The sequence below is a fragment of the Brassica rapa genome, chromosome A03 (genome assembly GCF_000309985.2).
Source record: "Brassica rapa cultivar Chiifu-401-42 chromosome A03, CAAS_Brap_v3.01, whole genome shotgun sequence".
NCBI classification, from domain to species: Eukaryota; Viridiplantae; Streptophyta; class Magnoliopsida; order Brassicales; family Brassicaceae; genus Brassica; species Brassica rapa.
In genome coordinates this window covers 22161322-22187053 of record NC_024797.2, presented here as the reverse complement: position 1 = coordinate 22187053, position 25732 = coordinate 22161322, and the positions used below count along the sequence as shown (strand labels likewise).

The window sequence follows — 25732 nt, the reverse complement described above, 5'->3', positions numbered from 1 at the left end:
AATATTTTTTAACAGATGTCAGTATTAAAAATGTACTATATATTTATGTTAATATCATTTAAACTTAATTTTATAACATATAAAATAGAAAAAAGTGTTTGTCGGGATAAATAAAATTTATTTAAGTATTTGTACTAATTTAATTATATACGTAATAGTTACTAAATTTTTAATTATTTAATATATATTTATTATTTTATAATATGTAAAAATATACTTAAAAATAATATATATATAATATTTATTCCGTGCAAGATGCGGGTCTTAACCTAGTTTAAAGTATTAGTTGCTCGAAAAAAAAGATTGTTATTGAAATTTTAAAGGTCCGTGTGTTTATAATTTCATATGCCACTGTATTTTGTTCTTAGCCTATATATGACGGTACAATATGATTAAAAAAAATTGACTCCTCACGATAATATATGCCATTCGTAAACAGTATTTTAGGCATATTCAAATCCAATAGTAACAATAACCGACCATAACCAAACAATACTCAATCAGTATATTTTATGAATTAAATTGCATTGTCTGGTTTATATATACATGATATTTACTAATACCATACATAAAATCATATATGGAGTCACATTATTTCACTTACTATTGTGGTAAATTTAGTTCAATAATTTTATTTATGTAATGTATTTGAGTAACTAGCAATACACCTATACTAACAAAAGCTAATAATTTAGTAGGGTTTTGATATAGAAATGTAAATGTATCCATGTATACTAAATGTTTATACAATAAAACATTTAGTATTTTAATTTAAACTTTTGTTCAACAATACCTTTGATTTGATATACTGTATTAGAGGTAATAGCAATACATCTATATTAACATAAGCTAATACTTTTTTAGAGTTATGTTTGATATAGAAATGTAAATTTGTTCATGTATCCCATAGAATATGTAAATTTATTCATGTATACCTGATTAATGTCGATTTTTATATATCTTCATCCTAGATTGTTAAATTAAAATATTTTTAATATTTATTAAGATACACTCAAATCTAATATTTAGGATATTCAAGTTAGTTATATGTTTTTGAATACTTTAATGATTTTATACCATGAAGTAGTGATGATTTAAACCCTATCTAGAAACTAAAAAACTTCAACTCAGTATATGTAACAAATATATATTTAATTGGTTGATACACAATTATAAATAACCAACAAAAGATTTTTTCGAAACCATATCTAATATACTCAATATATATTGTACTCTAAATATATACACAAAATAATTAACGATATAATCTGTTCTTTGAACCAGAAGTTGGACGATTGTGACTAAATACACTAATCACATTAATTTATTTAACCTATCATCACTTACTTATTTTTCCCATTAATTTTTAGTCGAATTGCCTCAAAAATTACAATGTTTTTCCTAAAGGAATTACTTTTCCAAAAGATCTCAAACAAAAGTTAATGGCGAAGAGTTTAAAGTAATACATAATACATTTATGGACTCAAAATTCATTTTCAGTGGAGATTTTTTATAATTTAGAAATACACATTTAACATATATTGAAAAATATATAAAACTAAATGTTAAACTACATATTCAATCAATTGATCAAGTAAACAATTTTTATTACTATAAAACAAATATAGCCGCGCTTAGCGCGGATTGTAATCTAGTTATATATTAACGTGCGGTCTTATTAAAGTCGTCACTATGTAACCGTTTCAAATGAGTTGATGGCAATAATCCATCCGTGTAAAATGTGATATATGTTTGTCGATGTTATTACCGTCAAACTAAAACGAATTTAAGAAAACTCTCTTTTTTGTCATATGTGAATTTGAATTAACCACCAAAGGTGAACAAGTTCAGTACATACAATCATCCCATCACAACAAAGATAGAATGATCGAACAAAAGGAACCTAAACATAGGGAATGAGATACAATATTAGCCGGACAAACCCGGAAACTAAGAAACTAAAACTAAAACAGAAAACCGTAACCTTAGAAACCAACTCTCACCTAGAACCGTTAACGAATTTACGAACAAGTTCAGTACATACTATCATCCCATCACAACAAAGATAGAATGATCGAACAAAAGGAACCTAAACATAGGGAATGAGATACATTAGTCGGACAAACCCGGAAACTAATAAACTAAAACTAAAACAGAAAACCGTAACCTTAGAAACCAACTCTCACCTAGAACCGTTAACGAATTTACGAAAAATCTACTCCATAGCAAATTTATGACAAATTAAATTTAAGATTTGCCTTTGTATATATATATGATGATAGCTAGCTAGTAGGTTGGACTCAATGGTAATAGCGTAAGCTTATAGTTGAAACTTGAAAGACATGATTCGAATCTTCGAATGTGGTATCGATCAAGAGGTTTGTCAGATGGATGCATTAGACAAAAACATTTGACTTGTCGATAGAACATGAAAAATATTAAATGTCTGATTAATTATGATATTATAATAAAAGTAAGTTGAACAACAATTTAATATCCCAATTTTAAAGTCATAGTATATTTGTCATTCAAACTTCACCGCGAGGAAAAAAGTCTTCTACGTTAAATGGTCCTATCATAATTAATACTCCATATAACTACTTTGTACTCTTGTTTACAACACACGTTCTATGGCTGTACACCTTTTTCCCCTTTGAAAGCTTGTAGACCATATATTTGCAAGGAGGAAAAGACTCGGTTGACTCTTCAAAATCGGATACATTGACTTATGGAAAGAAAAACATTCTACGAGTCTTCTTAACCCTTTTTAATTATTTATACTTTCAGTAGTAACGAAACTTAAACCTTATATATATATACACTATGGCCCTGTTCGTTTGTACATCTGGAAGGTGCATCCAGATGGATCAGTCAGATGGATCAGTCAGATGCTCTATCTGGGTGTTGTTCGTTTGTACATTTGGAAAGTGCATCTAGATGAAGCATCCAGATGCAGCTGCGTTCGTTTGTTCATTTTTTTAATTTATATTTGCATCCAAATGCAGTTGATGACAAAATGACTAAAAAGGACATGTATTTAATTTATCTATATCTTACTCTTAAATCATGATTATTATTTATATTAATCCTGTTAATTTTAATATCTTATCTAAATTACAATTACAAATTTTTTTTTTTAAAATTCTGTTTTAAATTTCATAAATTTATTTTAATGAAAATAAGACAATGAAATTATAAATAATGACTATAATTTTGTAAATTTGATTAAAATATTTAAATAAAAGTCTAACAATTGTTTGATATATGATAAATTTTAACACACTAAAATCCAACAATAGTTTTGATATATTGATAACTCAAAACCAATTCCAAAAATAAATAAAGATAAGATAATCTCAAAAACTTTAAATAGATCATGGTAAATAAAAACTTAAACATAAAAGGATAATGAGTTTGCATTATCAATTGGTCCAAAGGAAACAAAACTACAAACCCATACTAGAATAAGCATTTGCCACAAAGAGATCATCAATTCACATTACAAAGCTTCAAAAGACACCATCAAACAACAACTTATCAAACAACTTACATCTAGTATGGAAGTCGACGTCCTCTCGCCATCTCTTCAGTAATGGAATCTCGTATAGCTTCCATGACTCTATCTCCAGCTGGTACGTATGCAACATGATCATCTTCATCCCCATGATGTTCATATTCTTCCACTCTTTCCCAATGTGCAAAATCACAATCCTCATGGTTTGAATCTCTTATAAAATTGTGGAGAGCCATTGTTGCTGTCACAATCTTCACCCATTTATTCAGCTCATATATTCATCACTCTTTGCTTGAACATAACACAGAATCATCATCACATCATTATTTTTCCAACAACACAATCAAAACTGAACCAGTAAAGTTAAGAGAATCATAGAACTTGTACCTTGCATCGCTCATTCCACCAGTCCTCACTCATGTTGATGGATCCAGTTGAAGTAAAACCAAGTCCCGTTCTGTTCCGAGTTAACTTCTTAAAAGAGTCGTACTGCTTCTTGCAAGTATTGTACTTTATCCCAAATTTTCTCCATGGAATTTTTATACCAAATGCCTCATAGAACTTATCCATGATCACCTGTCTCCCAGCCTCATTAACCATCTGCTTTCTTATGTTTCTTTTCAAACTCTCATCAAGTCTTAGTTGAAGAAAGAACCGTGTTTGCTCGTCACTCCATATAAGATTCTTATTTGAAGATTCAAGATAATAAGAAAAGCACTTGACAAAACTGAGATCAAATAAAAGATTAGAGTGGAATATACTCACATCAGATCCAGGGATGGATGTCATTGTTTAATAGAATGAGAAAGCTTCTTGTTGCACCTGCTAGACACCAAAAGAAAGGTGGGACACAGGACACCATTAAACAATGTTGGCAAATCCACTTAAGCAAAGCTTATAAAGACTGATACATGACAAGAGCTTTGTATTCAACAAAAAGATAGGCAAATATATTCAAAGAGAACACAACAATGAAAGTTATTAATGTACAGACTAGAGACTTGAAGATGCAAACAAAACCCATAACATAACTTATAGGATATAAACTAGAGACTTGAAGATAATTGATTCCAAAGTACAGACTTATAAACTACATACTTGAAGAAGAACAATCTACAAAACCCACAACATTTAGATCCCTGAGAGTCTTACTTGAGCGAGAGAGTCTTAGGAGCTGAGGTCGCTGGAGTGAGAGAGAGAATCTGAGAGAGAGAACCTGAGAGAGGGAGATTCATATATGGTGAGGTGATAAAACTATTCCAAACAAAACAGAAAACCCACAACATTTAAATCTCAAAGACTCTTACTTTAGTTAGAGAGAGAGGTCGCCGGAGCTAAGGTCTCCGGAGCTGAGGTCGCCGGAGTGAGAGAGAGAGCCTGAGAGAGAGAGAATCTGAGAGAGAGAGAGATTCATATATGGTGAGGTGATAAAACTATTCCAAACAAAACAGAAACCCACAACATTGAGATCTCAGAGACTCTTACTTGAGTTAGAGAGAGAGGTCGCCGGAGCTAAGGTCGCCGGAGCTGAAGTCGCCGGAGTGAGAGAGAGAACCTGAAAGAGAGATTGGATTTCATATGTAAGCGATTCAACAAAACAGAAAACTCACAACACAATCTTACTTGAGCGAGAGGGAGAGGTCGCCGGAGAGAGGGGTCGCCGGAGAGAGAGGTCGCCGGAGAGAGAGGTGGCCGGAGAGAGAGAGATTGGCCGCCAAAAGAGAGAGAGAGAGAGAGAGAGAGAGAGAGAGAGAGAGCGTGAGAGAGAGAGGCTGAGAGATTAAAATTAAATTTAGGGTTATGTGGGGGGGTTATTTTGGTCATTGACCGTTTTTGACTGAATCAGCTGCAGCTAGATGCATGGTGAAGACTCAGCCAGCTTTTTTAAAAAAATTCAGCTGAGTTTTCGAAACTCACCCAACTGATCCATCTGGATGTACCGATTAAGTCTACTAAACGAACATCAATACTCACCTTCACCCAGATGGATCAGTCAACTGAGCAAACGAACAGGGCCTATGTAAATCTTGAACAATCTCAAGATCTTCCAGTAAAATGAGTTTCCTCTCTTGTTCAATGATTTATCTTTTACTTGTTTTACAACTACCGTTTTGATCTGTTGAAGCAGCCCCGCGCCGAAAGCATCGTTCGGGTTCCGCAAGATCCAGCCAAACGATGGTTTCACTCTCTCCATTTGGTTCGACAAGATTCCTGACAAAACCATCGTGTGGCACGCACAAGCAGTCAACACAACCACCGGTCTTGTCCCTGAGGGTTCGAAGGTTACATTTGCAGCAGATCGCGGTCTGGCCATCACAGACCCTCGAGGTCAACAGCATTGGAGTTCTTCACTTCCCCCAGGTAGTGGCTCTGTTTCTCGAGGGCACATAACGGACGCTGGAAACTTCCGGTTGCTGAGCAAAGATTCCGGCGAAGATTTGTGGTCGAGCTTCGGTCATCCCACCGACACTCTGTTGCCTACTCAGGTGAGTCAATTTTCGCATGATAACTAACTTCAAAACTGACGGGGTAGTATAGTTATTATTAATTCGGGCGAGTAAAAACCGTGTGCCCCCTTTAGCAAAAAAAAAAAAAAACCTTGTGCCCCAGAGTCAAAACACCTTTGGTACGCAAGTTCATTCTTTTGTTAGGAATATCTAAATACTGATTATGAGTATGAGCGAGATTATGGACCTAATGTCCATAGCTTCCATGGTTGAAAAAAAAACTTGATGAACCTAATGCAAAAAAAAAAAAATTGAGGCAGATACTTTTGTCTAGGGTTTTCTTATTAAAATTATGAATAATATATATTTGTCAAATAACTATGATATCATTTTATAGGTTTCACATAATATCATAGTATTTCATACGTTATTGTAAGCATATATAGACTTGGGGATGATGCAGAGTATAGAGATTGGAAGTAATCTCTCATCTCGCCTAACGGAGACAAGATTCAAGAAAGGAAGATTCAGGCTACATCTAAGTGACGACGGAGATCTTAAACTTCTCGTTCTCAGCTCCAAGTCGCTAGCGGAAACAGATGTATACTTCTCCTACTAGGAAAGGACTCGATTAGTTTTCAACCAGTCAGGCTACATGTATGTTCTACGAAGCGACAATGCAACAAGATTTGGTATCAAAGACGAAGACGTTCCCATATCTTCTAGAGACGTATATCGCCGCGCCGTTCTACATTTCGACGGGGTTTTCGCTCAATACCATCACTCCAAAGAGCAGGCCGGAACAACGGGTGGGAGTTGGCTTGGGCTGTGCCGGATAATATATGTGAGAAGAGCTCCAAAGTAGCTCTTGGTAATGTAGCTTGTGGGTTTAATAGTATATGCATTTAGGGTGATGGACAGAGGCCGAAGTGTCAATGTCCCGAGAAGTTCTTGTTGATGGATCCTAGTGACGAGTACGGTGACTGCAAGCCGGATTTCGAGATGCAGACTTGTGGACCAGAGAATAACGAAACTGAAAACGTGCATGTTAATGTTTATGAGCTTATGCGTGTAGACCGCACTAACTGGCCGTACGGGGATTACCAGAGGTACAGTAATTTTGATGAAGACAAGTGTAGAAATGCTTGTCTTAACGACTGTTTCTGTGCTGCTGTGGTTTACGGAAATGATCGAGTATGTTGGGCGAAGAGGTTTCCATTGTCTTTCGGACAAAGAGCACCTAATGGTAATAACGATGATCCACGTGATAGCTATACAGTATACACTCATTAAGGTTTTAAAAGGCGTTGTTGATGTTCCAGTTACCAGATATATAGGGAGAAACAGCGGCTGGTTGATCATCGCTTGTTCGGTTTTGCTTGGAACTTCAGCTCTTTTGAATTGCATATTACTTGCTCTTTATAGAAGGATAAATAAGAGGAAGAAGAAACTGAGTCAAGCTAGAGATATCGGTGCCGCGACATCAACTTCAGTTGAGTTGAATCTGAGGGTCTTTACATACAGCGAGCTTGGAAGAGAGGTTTTGGGATCGTTTACAAAGGATTTATAAAAATTAGTGGTCGTGATGAAGTTGCGTGGCTGTCAAGAAACTAGACCGCGTTGCTCAAGAAAACGAGAATGAGTTCAAGAATGAGGTTAAAGTGAATGGTCAGATCCATCACAAGAATCTAGTGAGGCTGATTGGCTTCTGAAACGAAGGACAGAGCCGTTTGATAGTCTATGAGTTCATACCACACGGGACACTAGCCGATTTTCTCTTTAGGCGTCCGAGACCGAGCTGGGAAGATAGGAAGAGAATCGCGGTTGGGACTGCTCGCGGAATCTTGTATTTACATGAAGAATGTAAAGAGCAAATCATACATTGCGACATAAAACCACAGAACATACTTCTAGATGCGTCTTACAAACCTAGAATCTTTTGGTCTAGCAAAGCTTCTGATGATGAACCAAACGCATACACTCACCAACATCCGAGGAACAAAAGGGTATGTTACACCTGAGTGGTTCAGGAACAGTCCCATTACATCCAAAGTAGATGTCTATAGCTACGGAGTCGTGCTTTTAGAAATCGTGTGCTGCAAGAAAGCCGTCGATCTTGATGAAAGTGTGATTCTCATCGATTGGGCTTACGACTGTTTTCGAGACAGGAGGTTGGAGGATCTAACCGAAAACGATTTAGAGGCGATTGAAGACGTGGGGACGGTAGAGAGATATGTGAAAATAGGGATTGAGACCTAACATGAGAAATATTACACAGATGCTTGAAGGTGTGACTCAAGTTCGTGATCCCCAAACCCTTGTCCTTATAGTGTATTGTCTTGTGATGAGTATCTGTCTTGTCCAGTGTAATGAGTGTAAATTTTTCTTTTTATTTTTGTTACTTGGAGATATCTGTACAAAATACAATAAGTGCAATATACTTTTTTAGAGCTTTCTGGTTTATTACTATACCGTAAAGGAAAAATGCGAATCACAAAAATGATTTCCATTTCAAAGGATCAACATCTTGTTATTATCTTGATGATACACAAATATAATCATTATTGACCTGTTAATCTTAACTATAATCACTATACACATAATTTCTTTGAAGAAATTGAATAAGTTGCATAATATCAAGGGCTTATTTGTGTAATAGCCATATTTGGAAGGTAAATTAAGTAAGTAACAATGATTTTGACATAATTAAATGTCATATATTTATGTCCCATTTTATCTGGTTCTGCCTCATAGCTTAAAAGGTTTTCAGTTACAAGTGAGAGAGAGTAGATGATGTCTTTCTTATGGTGGAGTCATCCACGTATACATTTATTAACCACATACATATGTACCGAGAATTCTATTCTACATCACCGAAGTAGTATATGATTACAACCCCAGCTACAACCCCTAAATACTAATCATATCCAAATCCCAATCTTACCACGACCCTTAAATACTAAATCCTAAATTCTAATCAGTAAATCATAAATCTAAATATAAACCATAAACTCAAATATAAACCAAAAATCCATATAGAATGGAACAAAGAAAATAACATAGCATATATTAGTGAATTTATGGAATATCTATAATTGCAAAGAAAAAATTAATGTTGACCCTAACCATACTCTCTCACCTTATAAATACTAAACTTTAAACTCTAATCACTAAACTCTTACATAAATATAAACCCTAAATCCAAATATAAACCCTAAACCCAAATATAAACCCTAAACCTAAATGGAATGGAACAAAATACATAGTATAGTACATATTTGTGAACAAAATAGCACTTTCTTTATTAATTATCAAATGAAACGATACACGATAGGGGCACTATCAAACCTCAACCATACTTTCCAAATATTAAACCCTAAAACTTAATCACTAAACCTTAAACCCAAGTATAAATCCTAAACCCAAATAGAATGGAACAAAATACATAGTATAATACATATTGGTGAACAAAATAACACATTCTTTATTAATCATCAAATGGAACGATACATGACAAATAAGTATAGTAACATAATATTTCACATTACATGAATAAAACATTCATAATACATATTGTTTTACATTTCTATTCCATACGCATAAAATAGTATAGAATACAATATTACAAAAACTGTTCATCTTCTCCGATCAATTCAAGAACATTCACAGCAAAAAAGATATGTGTAACTGACGACATCCATGGGAATAGTACATGTAACAGCCTCGTAAACCGAAGAGATTAAGGCGTTTGAAGGAAGTGTTGACGAACCTTGCGGCGGTGCCGTTTACGTTGTCGGCGACTCCATAGATTTTAGATGCGCAAAGCTTTCCGTCAGTAGCCAAGCGAGCCGTTGCAGATGGGCATCTCCTAGGCAAAGCTACTCCAAAAATGGTTTTGGTGGTTACCATGTGGATCAAAAATGGGAAAGAAACAATTCAGTATGTGATTCTCCAAAGGCCATGATGTATGTGTGTTAAGTAAGTATTATTACATTAGTGTTTTTTTGTTTACAGGTTTTACCGGTTGTGTTAGAAGGCATAGTTGTATTATTATATAAAAGATGCATAGTATATTGGTGTATTAGATAAAATAGCTACTATACCAATTATCGTTTTTTTAGTTGCTATAGGCTTTAATTTTCCCTAATATCAAATACCATATACAACAAAAAAAAATTGAAACACACAAATATAATCATTATTGACCTGTTAATCTTAAGTATTTACTGGTGTTACAATAGTAAAGTTGAAAAGATCATGATTGATGTCTCTCAATTTTATATCAATAGTGGTTGGTAAGAAAATATGACTTTTCCATTAACAGGATGATTAGTTTAAGCTTGGATTTGATATCCCAACTTACATAGATAAAGATAATCTCTTTTGCTATTCAAAAAAGAAACCTAGGGAAGCAAAAGTCATTTACGCTTACAATTGAGAAATGTCTTATTAAACTTACAAATTACAATAACCACACACTTGTACGCAGTTTATTCCACACGTTAAAAGACTCTAGAGTCTAGAGCACATATTCAGAGCTGTATGGATAAAAAAAAAGCTCAGTTGACTCTTCAAAATCTGCTCCATTGACTCTCAACCAAAAAAAACATTCAGGAAGTCTTCTTACAATTTTCCTACGTTCAATAGTAACGACCAAATCAATTTAAAACCATATAAAAATAATAAATGTAATCTCATTATTTGCTTCAGAAAAATGGGATTCATCTATATATGTACATATAATCTCCTAGAATGCCTTTTAACAAACAAAAAAAACATATAATCTCATGATCTTTGCCTCACCAAAATGGGATACCTCTCGTGTTCGATAATCCATATTTTTCTTGTCCTGCAACTACAAACACTTTGTGTTATCTTGACAGTTTCATCTCAGAACATCATAAATGGATCTATTCCTGTCGGAGAATCTCTCACAGCTTCAGAGTCCCAACAATTCTCTAGCTCATGGCGTTCCCCTTCCGGTGACTTTGCTTTCGGGTTCCGCAAGATCCAACCTAATGATGGTTTCACTCTCTCCATTTGGTTCGACAAGATTCCTGACAAAACCATCGTGTGGCATGCACAAGCAGTCAATACAACAACTGGCCTTGTCCCTGCTGGTTCGAACGTTACACTAACCGCAGATCGTGGTCTGGTTCTGACTGACCCTCGAGGTCAACAGCTCTGGAGTTCTTCACTTCCTCCAAGTAATGGCTCTGTTTCTCAAGGGCACATAAATGACGCTGGAAACTTCGGTCTGTTAAGCGAAACAACAGAAGATTCCGGCGAGTTTTTGTGGTCTAGCTTCGCACATCCTACCGACACTCTGTTACCTACTCAGGTACTTTAGTCTTTGTTATACGATCTCAGATATGGCTATACCTGAATAAATATAGCGTTTTGGGTTTTGTCTGCGTATTTACAAGTAATCTTATAATGTTTTTTTTTCGGACTGAAATTTTTGCTTAATCTTAGAATGTTATCTTCCCGTTAGATGAAACAAGAACATATAGAAGTGTTTTTACTTGAAAAAAAAAAAGAACAAAAAGTTGTAAAATGGACTAGGGATTGCACATCTAAAATAAAATAAAAATGAGATAAAAACTACAGTTAAGAAATGATATCAATACATTCATCACCAACTGGTTTTAATTTCCAAAGATGTTTATGTCACAATTTACAAAACTAGTATTATTTATATAAAGAACACACTCTCTGCGTTTTGTAAAGAGTGTTATTTTGACACAATCCAAGCGGATTAAAAAAACTACAAAACATACTAATATATCCCTTATTTAATATGCAACTAACCAGTGTTTTGAAACCGGACCGGACCGACCGGCCGGTCAGGTCCGACCATGACTCGTTGAAGAAGCCGAATCTGGTTCGGTTTAAATCCAGATTTAAGAAAAACTGGTAAAACCGGTGACTCGGTTCAATTTCAAAACTCGGTTCTAAAGAAATCAACATATAACTAATGTCTTTTCAATTGTTATTAAAATTTAATATTTCATAATCAATTTTTAACTTTTACTATTTAATTGGTTTTCTTTTAGTTCTATTTATATAAAAAAATATTTTAAATTAGCCTTTTTGACTTTCATATTATATTCTCAGTTTGCTATATTCTTAAAATTTAAGATTTTTTGTTGTAAAAATAAATAAATATGTAATTTAAACGGTCAATCATTTATTTTTATCAATTTTAGTTGATATAGTATTCACTTATTAACTGTATATATAACTAACCCTAAGGTTATTGTTTATCATCTAAATAATAAAAGAGAACATAGAAAATATTATATGTAGAAGTATATTTTAGGTCTAAATAGTATGAATATATATATATATTTATATATTTTTAAATATATATGTATATATATATATATATATATATTTATTTTTAAATAGAAAATCCGGTTCAACCGGTTGAACCGGTCCGACCATTCAACCGATAGCTATACGGAGTCGGTATCCGGTCCGGCTTTTAAAACATTGCAACTAACGAAATGAAAATGATTTTAAACAAAAAGTTATTGTTTATTCAAAAGAACAAAAAATAACATATGTAAAATCACATTGGAAATATAAAATTACTCCGTTTTGAAACAACAAAATATGATTTGGAATTATACTTTTGTGATATAGGGAGTACTAAAAAGATAAAAAAATATATAAATTATGTCTGGAAAGTAATATCATAACTTGTCGTCAAAAGCTGTATGTTCAGGATCGATGTTGATGATGATGCAGGGCATAGAAGTTGGAAGGAACCTCTCATCTCGCCTGACGGAGACAAGCTTCACCAAAGGAAGATACAGACTACATCTAGGTAACGATGGAGATCTACGGCTTCTCACTCTCAACCCCGAGACGCTTTTAGAATCCGATATATACTTTGCGTACTACGCAAGTAACACAAAAAATCAAAACCCCGGGATTCAGTTAGTTTTCAACGAGTCAGGCTACATGTATGTTCTTCAAAGGAACAACTCGAGATTCTATCTCAAACAAGACGTTCCCGTATCTTCTAAAGACTTCTACCACCGTGCTGTTCTACATTTCGACGGTGTTTTTGTTCAGTACTATCATCCCAAGGGGGGAGATGGTGGGTGGAGATGGGCTTGGTCTCAGCCTGAGAATATATGCGCAAAAGGCTTTGGAACGGACCTTGCTGCTAACGAGGTTGGGAACTTGGCTTGCGGGTCTAATAATATTTGCATTTTAGGAGATAACCAAAGGCCAAGATGTGAATGCCCCGAGAGGTTTGTGTTGAGTGATCCTAGTGATAGCTATGGTGATTGCAAGCCAGATTTTGAGATGCATAGTTGTGGAGCGAAGAGTAACCAAACTGATGTAAGTCTTTACGAGTTTGTTACTTTGGAGAAGACTAATTGGCCGTCTGGTGATTACAAGAAGTACTCAAACTATAATGAAGAAAGATGTAAAGCTTCTTGTCTTAACGACTGTTTCTGCGCTGCGGTTGTTTTCAGAACCATTTGTTGGAAGAAGAAGTTTCCCTTGTCTTATGGTCACAGATCTCCGACCGGTGGAAGCGATACTTTCATCAAGGTTCGAAAACTCACTGCGGGTGTTCCAAATACTGGAAGAAGAGGCAGAACACGTGACTGGTTGATCATCACTTGTTCTGTTCTGCTTGGAACTTCAGCTTTGGTGAACTTCATATTGCTTTATATGAAAAGAAACAAGAAGAGGATGGCGAAGAAACCGAACCAAAGACGATATACTGGTGCTGCTACAGCTCATGACTTGAATCTGAGAGTCTTTACGTACAGAGAGCTCGTGGTGGCTACAGGAGATTTCGTGGAAGAGCTCGGAAGAGGAGCGTTCGGGATCGTTTACAAAGGGGTTTTGAAAGTTTCAGGTGATTCTGAAGTTAGCGTAGCTGTCAAGAAACTAGACCGTGTTGCTCAAGAAAGCGAGAAAGAGTTCAAGAATGAGGTCAAAGTGATTGGTCAGATCCACCACAAGAACCTAGTGAAGCTTATTGGCTTCTGCGACGAAGAGCAGAGCCGTATGATCGTCTACGAGTTCTTACCTAATGGGACGTTAGCCAGTTTCCTCTTCAGGCGTCCAAGACCTAGCTGGGAAGATAGAAGGAGAATCGCGGTTGAGGTTGCACGTGGGATCTTGTATCTTCACGAAGAGTGCAGCGAGCAGATCATTCATTGCGATATAAAACCGCAGAACATTCTTCTAGACGAGTATAACAATCCTCGGATCTCGGATTTTGGTTTAGCCAAGCTTCTGATGATAAACCAAACGCATACGCTCACCAACATCCGAGGAACAAAGGGTTATGTGGCGACAGAGTGGTTCAGGAACAGTCCCATTACATCCAAAGTCGATGTCTATAGCTACGGAGTCGTGCTTTTGGAAATCGTGTGCTGCAAGAAAGCTGTTGATCTAGAGGATAATGTGATTCTTATAGATTGGGCGTACGACTGTTTCCGACAAAGGAGATTGAAAGATCTAATCAAAGAAGATTTAGAGGCATTAGACAATATGGACTTGGTGGAGAGATATGTGAAAATAGCGATATGGTGTATACAAGAAGAGCCAGGGAAGAGGCCTAACATGAGAAAGGTAACACAGATGCTTGAAGGCGTGGCTCAAGTTAATGATCCTCCAAACCCTTCTCCCTATAATACGTTCACCTGTGCTGAGTCTATGTCTAATTAATCTTCCTGTGTCACGTGTTTGATTTATTTGTGTTGCGTAGTTAGACACTTTGTATCATCATATGGCGAAGCCACACTTCAGTTTTTGTTATACATTTGTTTAAAAATTTAATTTTTATATTTGTGTTTTTAGTCATACTTGTGTTTCTTTTTGTATAATATTTATCTGAAATGATTAATAAGAAATTTAATAATTATATTAAAATAGTTGGACCAAACCTTTATCAATAGGTCATGTTATTGTTTTAATAGAATAGATACAAAATTACTTTTTAGTAGTGAACATCAATTTCATTTTACTTTTTTTTTTTGACATCCAGATGATATGATGATATATTAATCATAATTATATAAGATAGTTTGATTTCAAGATTACGTGATATTATGTATACCATATAATATGCAAAAATACACAATTTCATTTTAAAATTAAACTTGCATAATACGAAATTACTTTTTAGTAGCGAACATCAGTTATTTTGGCGTATAACATAGTTTGATTTGCTAATTATATAACACATTTTGATTTCATAATTATATAACATAGTTTGATTTCAAGATTACGTGATATTATGTATACAATATAATATGCAAAAATACACAATTTCATTTTACAATTAAACTGTGGCTGTGCAAGTATACTGTGTGATTTTTGATTATGTGACTTTTCTAAATACAGTTTTAGAATCTATCATATTGCAACATGCCAACATATTATACTTTATCTTTTACAAAAAAAAATATATTGTACTTTTTCTCTTGAAGATGTGAGTTAACATAAGCATACAATGTATATAAATGGAATTAAATTAAAAGATCATAGTAATAACATCTAATTATTGTTTTAAAATACGATTGAAGGAAAATATGCTTTTCATTGTAAAAACATTAATGAAATCATCCTACTTATATCAAATCGCGTTGTCGTCTAAAACAAACTACTCCTATACATCTTCTAACCACTACAATGTATTAAATATACTTCTTTAGTTATTATTTTTTTTTTTTGAGAAAGTTTACATGAATCCTACGAATACTGACATATTGACTGAACATATTAATATATTATTATGGTCAGACGAATTGAGAAAAACGAGTGATTGCAGACGAGTCTTCTTTAGTTATTATTCGACGGAAAGAACGAGGGACTTTATATACCTAATCAAGTGGGAGACATAAAAGTATGATATCAAGATCAGATCAAGAATCAAAATAATTGAGATACCAATAGTGTATGTTTTGTTTTTTCATCAAATAATATTATTTTCCAAATATCATTTATACGCTTCAGCAATCTTATAAGGGATAATTTAAATTTATCACAAGTATTGTACCACAATTCATGTTTACCTTCATTAAAAAGACATTTTGACAAATACTTTTTTATTAAAGAGGCAAACAATCATTATATCTCTGCTTTATAGGTATATATAAATATAAGTAATTATTTTTTAAAATAAATTTTCTTTTTATAATTCTTGAATTATACTTTTTAAATTTGAACATTTTTATAAAAAAATACTTTTGAATTTTTTTGATCTTTTTCCATTTTTTTCAATTTTGTTTGAAATTTGAAAATTATTTTTAAATCTATTTTTAATGTTTTTAACAAATAATCAATATTTACTTTATATTTATTAAAATCTTAAATCCCACCTTCCAAAACTCCACTCTCCATAATCTCACCCCTCAAAATCTAAACCCTAAGTTTAAAATAATTAACCTTAGATTTTATAAATTTCTATTTACCTCTTTAAAATATAAAGTTAAATGTGGTTAACAAAAACATGAAAAATAGTATTAGAAATTTAGAAATGTGGTAGTGTAGGCAATTTCATATATTATAAACTAACCTTGAATGTGTACAGAATTACATCATGCTGTTCATTTTTTTATCAACGATCATGCCATTCATTTGTTATGTTAATTAGTTTTATTTCATATTTTGATTTTCTAAAATGTTCCCATACATCTTTCATAGTGACATGGTGTGCTGTAATATCATACTACACTTGAAAAATATTTTTTACTAAAATGGTAAGAGAAATACTTAAAAGTTGCAAATTAATTTTTAAAATTTTGATTGAAAAATAATGATTATTACAAATAATAGACTGTGACTTTTCTCAATCTTTATTGGGTTTTTAGTAATTAAACCCCTCAACTAAAGATTAATCGTAAAAAAATCTTCAACTAAAAATTCTGTGAAATAAACCCTTAACTTTAATTCCGTCAACATATGTTACCCTCCGTCTAAAAAATCGTGACGGAGGATGACATAAATTAACGGTTTATAAGCTGAAGGTTTATAATGTTGAAAACTTAGTTGAGGGTTTCTTTACGATTCAATTTTTTTTAACTATTTAATGACTTTTAGTGATAAAACACCTCAACTATTTTTAAATCGTAAAAAAAAATCCTCAACTTTAAACTTTAATTACGTCAACATATGTTACCCTCCGTCTAAAAAATCGTGACGGAGGATGACATAAATTAACGGTTTATAAGTTGAAGGTTTATAATGTTGAAAACTTAGTTGAGGGTTTCTTTACGATTCAAATTTTTTTAACCATTTAATGACTTTTAGTGATCAAACACCTCAACTATTTTTAAATCGTAAAAAAAAACCCTCAACTAAGTTTTCAACATTATAAACCCTCAACTTATAAACCGTTAATGTATGTCACCCTCCGTTCACTGTTTTTTAAACGGAGAGTAACATATGTTAACGGAATTAAAGTTGAGGGTTTATTTCATAAGATTTTTAGTTGAAGATTTATTTTACAATTAATCTTTAGTTGAGGGGTTTAATTACTAAAAACCCATTTTTATTTACTAACTAACATCCGTGACAAAAAAAAAAAATTTACTAACTAACAATTTGTCTTTTCCTTACATAAAAAAATGCATTAAACACGCGCTATAAAAAGGAACAAGTGGCAATGGGCCTTACTCACCACGTCCGGCTATGAGCAAAACAAGAATTCAGACTACCGGAAACTTATTAAAGTCTTTGAACTTTTGAATTTTCTAAATATAGATTTTAATAAAGTTTATAAAACTACATTTTGAAAATTTTGTAAGTATTTTTTTAAAGTTTGAAAAGTTGTTATCCTCTGCATACATTGTCTCGATCTTTTCTTTAAATCGAAGTGGTTTTTGGTAATATAAATGTGTATCAAGCATTTAGCAAAAAAATTAGCCATAAGTTTTAAATAAAACTTATGGTCCAGTGGTAGTGGACAGATTATGGATGTTAATGCATTGGACTTTCCATCCAAAAATTAGGTTTGGTTCTTTAATAGACATGGGTATGGATAATCCTTTATTTGAAAAAATATCATGTACAACATTATTATAATAACTTTCATCGTCAACCACTACCATAAAATTAGATACCTAAATTATAAATCATAAAACTAAACTTTACATAGTTTTTTTAACAAAAAAAAATTTACATAGTTTTCAATCCTACATAAATAATAACAGCGTACGTGAAGGTGATAACTTAGACAGTACGAACAAACAATAAAGGTAAGAGACCAAAGATAATAAATAGCTCATTGGGCATTTGGGAGTTGTTGGGAGTCTTGGGACAAATTAGATTATCGAAAGAAGTCACCTACCCTAATTTCTTGAGATGATTAAATTGACATATTATATGATAAAATTGCACCTTTCAGATTCTGATGGATGGTAAAATGTATCCTTGTGCTCAAAGGATGATATATGAAAGCCAGTTCAAAAAATAAAGAGGATGATATATATGGTTAACTTGATATATGCTGGAGGATTAGGATGGGTAGAGAGTTTAATAACTATTTATAGTATTTAGTTTGGTACACCAGTGTTTGGGGGTGAAAAAACAAAACTTATGATTTGCTAGAATCGATTAAACATTTGATTATCTGGCCAGACACTGATAAATGGATTATATATACTTTGCTATTCAATTAACTTTGGCTAGATGTCCGGTTTTATGGATATAATAATTTTCAAATACCGGTTTATCAGCTTAAACGTTGCATGTAACGTTTTTGTAAGTAGCAATATATTATCAATCTATGTGTCTAGGTAGATGTGCATGTCATAGATACTGGATTTTCCCAAACGGTACTATGCCTAACATAATGATTCTCGAATGATGTGTCATGTGCAGGTTTGGCAAAAGATCTGTAAATTTTGATTTGATTTTTTATCTGTTTCGATTTGAATTAAAAAATCTAGATATTTTTAATTCACTACAGAAAAGGACCTTAACAACTACAGTATTAGTAGCTAGTTGGTCGTAATATGGGCATTACGACAAATTAACTTCGAAAATCGATTGGTCATTAGAAGCTGGTTGTATTTAATTATTAAAGTCACATTGGTCGTAATATTATGACTAGGCATATTAGTCTTACACTGGTCGTAACTTTACGGCCAATTTACCTCTAATGTCGATGTTTATTAGTCGTAAGGTAACGACCACTTTACATCGACTTTAGATGTTCATTAGTCGTAAATTTGACCAATTTTATTTATTTATTTTTGAATTTTATATTTATTTACAAATTTTATAAATTAATTAAAATTAAATATTTAAATTTAGTTTATTTTAATTATTTAAAATTTGATAAAATTAAAAGAAACTATCTAACATCCGTAAACATAATAATATCCATAATATAAAACATTCAAAATACAAATTAATTAAAACCGAAAAAAACTAAGCATTAAGGTTTATTTCGTCGAAGAAGTCGGATGATATGCCGGAGATAGAAGCTGATGGATCCGGCTGTCCGAGAAACGTACTCCCGTAAGATTTTCTAGGCGCAAAGTTCCTAAGTCTCTTTCTACTGCCAGCCATAGCATCATCATCAATCTGAAGAAAAAAAACAAAAACAATAGATGGTTATAAACAATTCAAATTTTTTATATAAATAATCTAAACCTATTCTAATTTCACCATAATCTAACTCCATCCTAATCTACTTCCATCCTAAACTAATTCCAAACCTAATCTAATCACCTAACTAACCACCTAAAACTAAAACAAAAAAAAAACTTACCTAGAGCGAGAAGGGAAGTCGTTGTTAGAGAGAAGGGAATAAGCAACCAAATGGCTTCGCGAGGTCCGAGTATATATAGAGTTTTGGTGTTAGTCGTAAATGGGTTGTAATATTAAGACCAATGAGAGACTAGCGGTCGTAAAGAAGACTTAAATTTACGACCAATGGGGGACCAAATAATATTATGACCAATTAGGGATTAAATAATTTTTTTATTTACGACCAATTAAGGACTAATAGTCGTAAAGAAGAATTAAAATTACGACCAATGTGGAACGAAGTCCTTTATGACCAATTAGGGACCAATGTGGGAAGAATTAAGATTAGTCGTAATTGAATCGTACTTTACGACTAATTAGCTTGGTTTTGTGTTTATACCCTAAAACCAAAACCCCAAACCCCAAACATCATAAGTTTTATACATTTCTAAACCCCAAAGTACAAAGATTTTTTTTTTTTAAACTAAGTTCATATATAATTGAGCAAACATGAAAATAAGTTATATATTATTTGTAATGCAATACAAAGAGTTCAATAATATAATAAAACACAAACACTGTAACATAATCAAACTCGATCACTCGTCATCAGAAACATCATTCACTTCATCATTTTCTTCAAATTCATTTTCGTTGGCTTCGTATGTTGCATCGTCTGGAAGTTCTTCATATCCCTGGTTGTGTGGATCAACAAGTAAGATATCATTTATAGCTTGCTCAGGTACTTCTACTTCATTTACGGGATCAGTCAAGACTCTGCCTCGAGGTGTAACTTTTATAGCGGCTAACCAAGATATTCCAGATTGTATGATCCTCGAGTATGGAATAAAACAAACTTGGTCTGCTTGAGATGCCAATATGTAGGGTTTCAAATTTGTTTTACCTCCGTGTAGCATTTATATCAACAACTCCAAACTTGCTATATCGAACACATCTATTGACAGTGGGGTCAAACTAGTCACATTTGAAGAGATCGCATTTCAGCTTCACCAGGCTGGGGAACTCCACTTCGTTGATCTCTTGTAAGATTCTATAGAAATCAGTTTCACCTTTCACACATACTCCATTGTTCATTGTTGCTCGCCGACTTCGATATTCGTAAGTGTGAAAAGTGTAGCCTCGTGTGAAATACATAGATGCTGTGGTGACCTTAGCGACCAGACCTTGTATCAATTCGTGAAACCACTAAGGATATAATGGATCATCATAATCAACCTGGATCATTAATATATATATATATATATATATATATATATAACTTCATTAATTATAATAAATAACATATTTACGTTTGATAATAACTTAACCACGAATGTGCAACTACGTTTCTCGTAAATTGGTCGTTAATCAGATGGTAGCTTGTCGATGTAATTTAATCATACACTTACGACCACATTACGACTACTTGAAAGCCCTGTTCGGAACTACGCTAGGCGCTAGTCGGGCGGCCGAGTCACGCCTAGCGAGTTAGGAAAAAATCGGGGATTAATCGGGGAGTACGCGGGGTCTAGTTTTTGTACTTTTATTATATGCATATGTTTATATATATCGGCATGTGCGTGTATAACAAGAATCTGCTCTCTCCTGGTGGTTTAGTACCTTGTAATTTTGTTACGCAACCCGACTTCGACACCCGGTCAATGCATTGTTTATTTTAGCATTATTAATTCTTCAGGGACAAAGTCCCACATCGGCCAGAAAAGAAAAAGAGGTAAAATCTTGCTTCTATATATAGAGACATACATCCTTGAAAAGTGATAAAGCATTTGGGCTTCTTGTAAAGCCCGAATACTATTATTATAGTTTGGAACTTGGGTTTTTTTAAATACCCAATTGGACCGATTAATCGATAGTAGGACAGATTAATAGGGATTTGGGCCGATTAATTGGCTTAATGGGCCGATTAGTCCAGTTCCGATTTTGTGATCCGCCTAGAGTAAAATCGCGGCGGAGAGGGTCCGAGTAGCGAATATGCGGACGCCTAGGCGGCTAGGCGGCCGCGTTTTTGAACAGGGCTTGAAAGTGTGGTCGTAAATGCGAAGTTAGTTTACGACCAATTTACGACAACTTTTTAGTCTAAGTTACGACGGACTTTAACGTAGTCGTAAATGGTAGTCGTTACTTTCATGTTTTCTTGTAGTGACTCTACGAAACAAACCAAATATTTATATACAATATTCATAAAAAAATGTAATTCACAATTATTAATATTTATATGAACGAATATCAGATCTGATCAGTTATATGCATACATATATATTTACATAATTATATATACATAAATTATATGATGTTATCTTTTATAATTTTTATAGTATTTTTATTGATTATATTAGTTATTAAAATTTTAGAAAGAAAATATTTTTTTTGTAATAAATATTATTATTATAGAATTTATTTTTGTTTTATTTTATTTATACGGATCGAATCGGATATCTAATTAAAATTTTAATTTTTCGGATATTTAAGGCTCTGGATATCTAGATACTTTTTAAATAATTTATTTACACCAGTTATCTAAATATACTCATTATTTGAACAAGACGAGTATATGAGATGATAAATACTTTAAAAACCAAGATATTGGATCTGAACCCCTATATGCATGTACTCGTATGAATGCGTGACACTTAGTGCCGTAGTAATATATATCTATATATATTTTTTTAACCGTAAAAGATTAAATCTAGGTCTATTAAATATACAGAGCTAACCTGAGTCTATATATATTTGTGTGTAAAAAATCGACAAAGATTACGCATTCACGTGAATCTGCCCCCAAAAAGTAGTCGTAGTAGACGATCACGTTAACTTTGTCATATTAGAATATTATATACGGTACGTGAGGATTCACGTTTTGGGCAGTATGCTAGTCTAGCAGAAGAATTAAAATAATAAGTTCAGCATTTCAATTCTTTTTCAATTATTGATTTGAATAAGTCAGATATCTTTACAGTAATTTTTTTTTTCAAATATAAAAATATTACCAATAATTATACTCCCCTCATTTTATTTTAGTTATCATTTTAGATTTAGACACACAAATTAAAAAAAAAACATTTTTACATATTTTCAAAATAAAAATATTATTATCTATACACCTAACCATATTTCAACCAATAAAAAAATAAACTAGAGAATACTAGAGAATATTGTTAATTAATTTTGCATAAAAAATTCTAAAACGATACTTATACTGGAAAACAAAAATTTTACTACACAAAACAATTAAACTGAAACGGAAAGTGTAAGAGTTTAATCAAGCCGTACTTACCTTGTGAAAAATAATTAATAGCCTAAGAGGTCGCAAATATTTGGGGCCCTTGATTTGATAATACAAGTAATTTTGAAAATTTTATATCAAATATATTATTATTCAGCTTCTTATTTCTTACATTTTCATAATAATCCATTAAACAAGCGTCGACATTTTTAACCAAACAATTGAGAGAAATGATAGGGCCATGTAATTATTTTTGTCCCCTGATGGTAGGTGTTTAAGATGTAGGTTTTGAAATGATAGCAGCTCAAAACAACAACCGGCTGTGGCCAAACACAATTCTTATTCTATTATTTTATCATTCATAATATTTTTTAAATGTGTTTTTATACTTTTTAAAAAAAAATTGGCTACATTTAACTGGCATATTAAAAGTATGATTAAAATATGTCTAATCTACTAAATTAGTTCTTTAGTATTTTAGACAAAAAAGTTTATGTGGTTAAATTTTATCTGCTAACAAGAATTCAGATATTCTACTATTCTTCTGATCAAAACTATTTATCTTTTTTTTTGACAACAAAAAACATTCACAGACTCATATAGACTCTGTAAACCAATGTGGTAATTCTGAATCTATGTGTACGACGAAAGACGGTTGTTGCCGAGCACTACGTGCCAAACTATCCGCCCTTGTGTTCTCCGTCCTAGGTACATGAACAATATCTGAGTTGACGAAACTTCTTCTCAAAAGCTTAATATCTTCCATGTAGCTTTCAAATGCTGGCCATTCTTCTGGTTCCGAAACTATCTTCACCAATTTAGAACAATCCAGTGCAAACGTAACCTGAAACTGTCTTAAATTTCTCATGCATTCCATTGCCCAAATTAATGTCTCCATCTCCGAATGAAGCGGTGAAATACATGCCCTTACATTCCTTGTCCCTAGTAAACCATCATACCCTGGTAATGTACTGAGCCAACCTTGCCCTGAAAATAGATCTTTATCTTTCTATGAACCATCTGTGCAGTACCGGTCTTAACTTTCACAAAGTTAGAAGCAAAATAAGAAAAAATAGGCTGCCACCATGAATCGAACCTAAGCCCCTTACTCAATACATTGTTAAGTAAACCACTACACTAAAGATGGTTTAATGAAATAAAGGCCAATATTTGTTAATAATATAGAAGGCCGGAAGCCAATGCTTCTGTGGCTTCCCCTCAAGGCCGGTACTGCATCTGTGAAGCACCATCTTCCTGTGGTTCCTAAGCTAGACATGACCTGTACTTCATGTGCACACCCGTTGTTATTAACATGTGCCTCAGTCCAAAGTGTTGATTCTACTTTTGCTAGTCGAAGTGTTTCCCTGAGATCAATATCAAGATTACTGAATACTTTATTGTTCCGACCCTTCCAAATGTACCATAATATCCATGCAAACTGATGATCCTCCATCTTTGGATTAACTCTCCAAAATAGATGGTCCATATTAGCAAAAAAAAAAGCCAATAGGGAAAAAGTTCGGGTTTGATGAGATTTTAGATAGTGCTCAGACTTGACGAGCTGGGGGACATTCAAAAAACACATGGTTTATTGATTCTTCGGTATCGCCACACCATGCACAGCAAGTATCTTCTTGTATTCCTCTTGCTTTTAGATTTTTCGTTACCGCTATACAACCTGATATCAACTACCACAGAAAATATTTTAACTTTGGAGGACACCTCACTTTCCAGCAAAAAACTTTGAGTATATCAACATTGGGGCCATAAAATTCTGGTGGTTTTTCCTTTTCATGATAAATCATTTCCACTTGGTACCCTGATTGTACCGTATATTTCCCATTCTTGGTGAAATGCCATCCATTCCTATCCTCCATCCGATTTCTACATAATGATATACTTTCGATTATTTTTGCATCGTGTGGATCCACCAAGTCCCTAATTGCCTGTAAATTCCATGTACGGGATTCCGGATTAATGAGAGAATCCACTGTGAGTTTCGGGTAACTATTATGAAGGTTTTTGTTAGTTGGTCTCGGACGAGTGGATGGGAGCCAGTGATCATTCCATACTGAAATAGATGATCCTGTTCCAACTATTTTAATTAGTCCTTTACAAACCAGAGATCTAGCAGAAGTAATACTCCTCCAGCCATATGATGGGGAATACTAGAACCTTGAAACAATTAGAAAATTACAAAAACGAAACCATTCTTTTTGAGCAACAAAGAACAATTAATCAAGTCCGTGAACGGGTTTTCCAACAAGCTTTACAGGGAGCTATAAGAACCCTAAATAGTTGTTTGAGTAATGAGTTACATTTACGTACTATTAATGCAAATATTGGTATGTTTGGTACGATGAAAAAAATTACTGATTAGTCCTTTCCTTACGATTATGATAGGCATTATTTTTTTTTCTTCCAAAAAAGAATTAAGACAATACTCATGGTAACCATTAAAGCCAATAAAATTAGTAATATTATCCGTAAACGTATTGAGCAATATAATAGAGAAGTGACGATTGTAAATACCGGCATTCCTGTAATACCGTCCTTTAAAAACTCGAGAAAAAAGAGGATTTAGAAAACTATTTATCTAAACTAGTTATTCAATGTTTTGTGAGATTGTTTGAGATGTTTTTATATAGCATTGTTTTCATGTTTCTACATTGGATTATTAATCATCTGCAAGGGACCTTCTTTAGTTGCATCTCGTAAACAATAAAATTCATGTATATTTTCATATAATTAAAAAATCTTGAAGTTTTATAGAATGTTTAAATAGGTTTGTAA

General features: G+C 33.2%; 1 protein-coding gene and 1 long non-coding RNA gene across 6 annotated transcripts; one reads left to right on the top strand and one right to left on the bottom strand.

The window, feature by feature from the left end:
- Positions 1-3361: 3361 nt before the first annotated feature.
- Positions 3362-9444, bottom strand: LOC103860549. 5 transcript variants are annotated; one of them, XR_004456006.1, is made up of 6 exons: positions 9365-9444; positions 5138-9200; positions 5000-5069; positions 4822-4907; positions 3902-4730; positions 3362-3805 (listed from the first exon to the last, which is right to left on the bottom strand). It is a non-coding gene; the product is annotated as an uncharacterized LOC103860549 (long non-coding RNA). The 5 variants fall into 5 exon arrangements; XR_004456005.1 differs by having other exon boundaries at positions 3902-4907; XR_004456008.1 differs by having other exon boundaries at positions 3902-4198; positions 4280-9200.
- Positions 9445-10706: 1262 nt separating this feature from the next.
- On the top strand, positions 10707-14801 carry LOC103860548 (G-type lectin S-receptor-like serine/threonine-protein kinase RLK1). The gene is given in 4 exon segments (XM_009138163.3): positions 10707-11302; positions 12715-13013; positions 13015-13094; positions 13097-14801. Coding segments are annotated over 4 exon segments (2481 nt in total). The 5' UTR covers positions 10707-10768; the 3' UTR covers positions 14665-14801.
- Positions 14802-25732: the final 10931 nt, after the last annotated feature.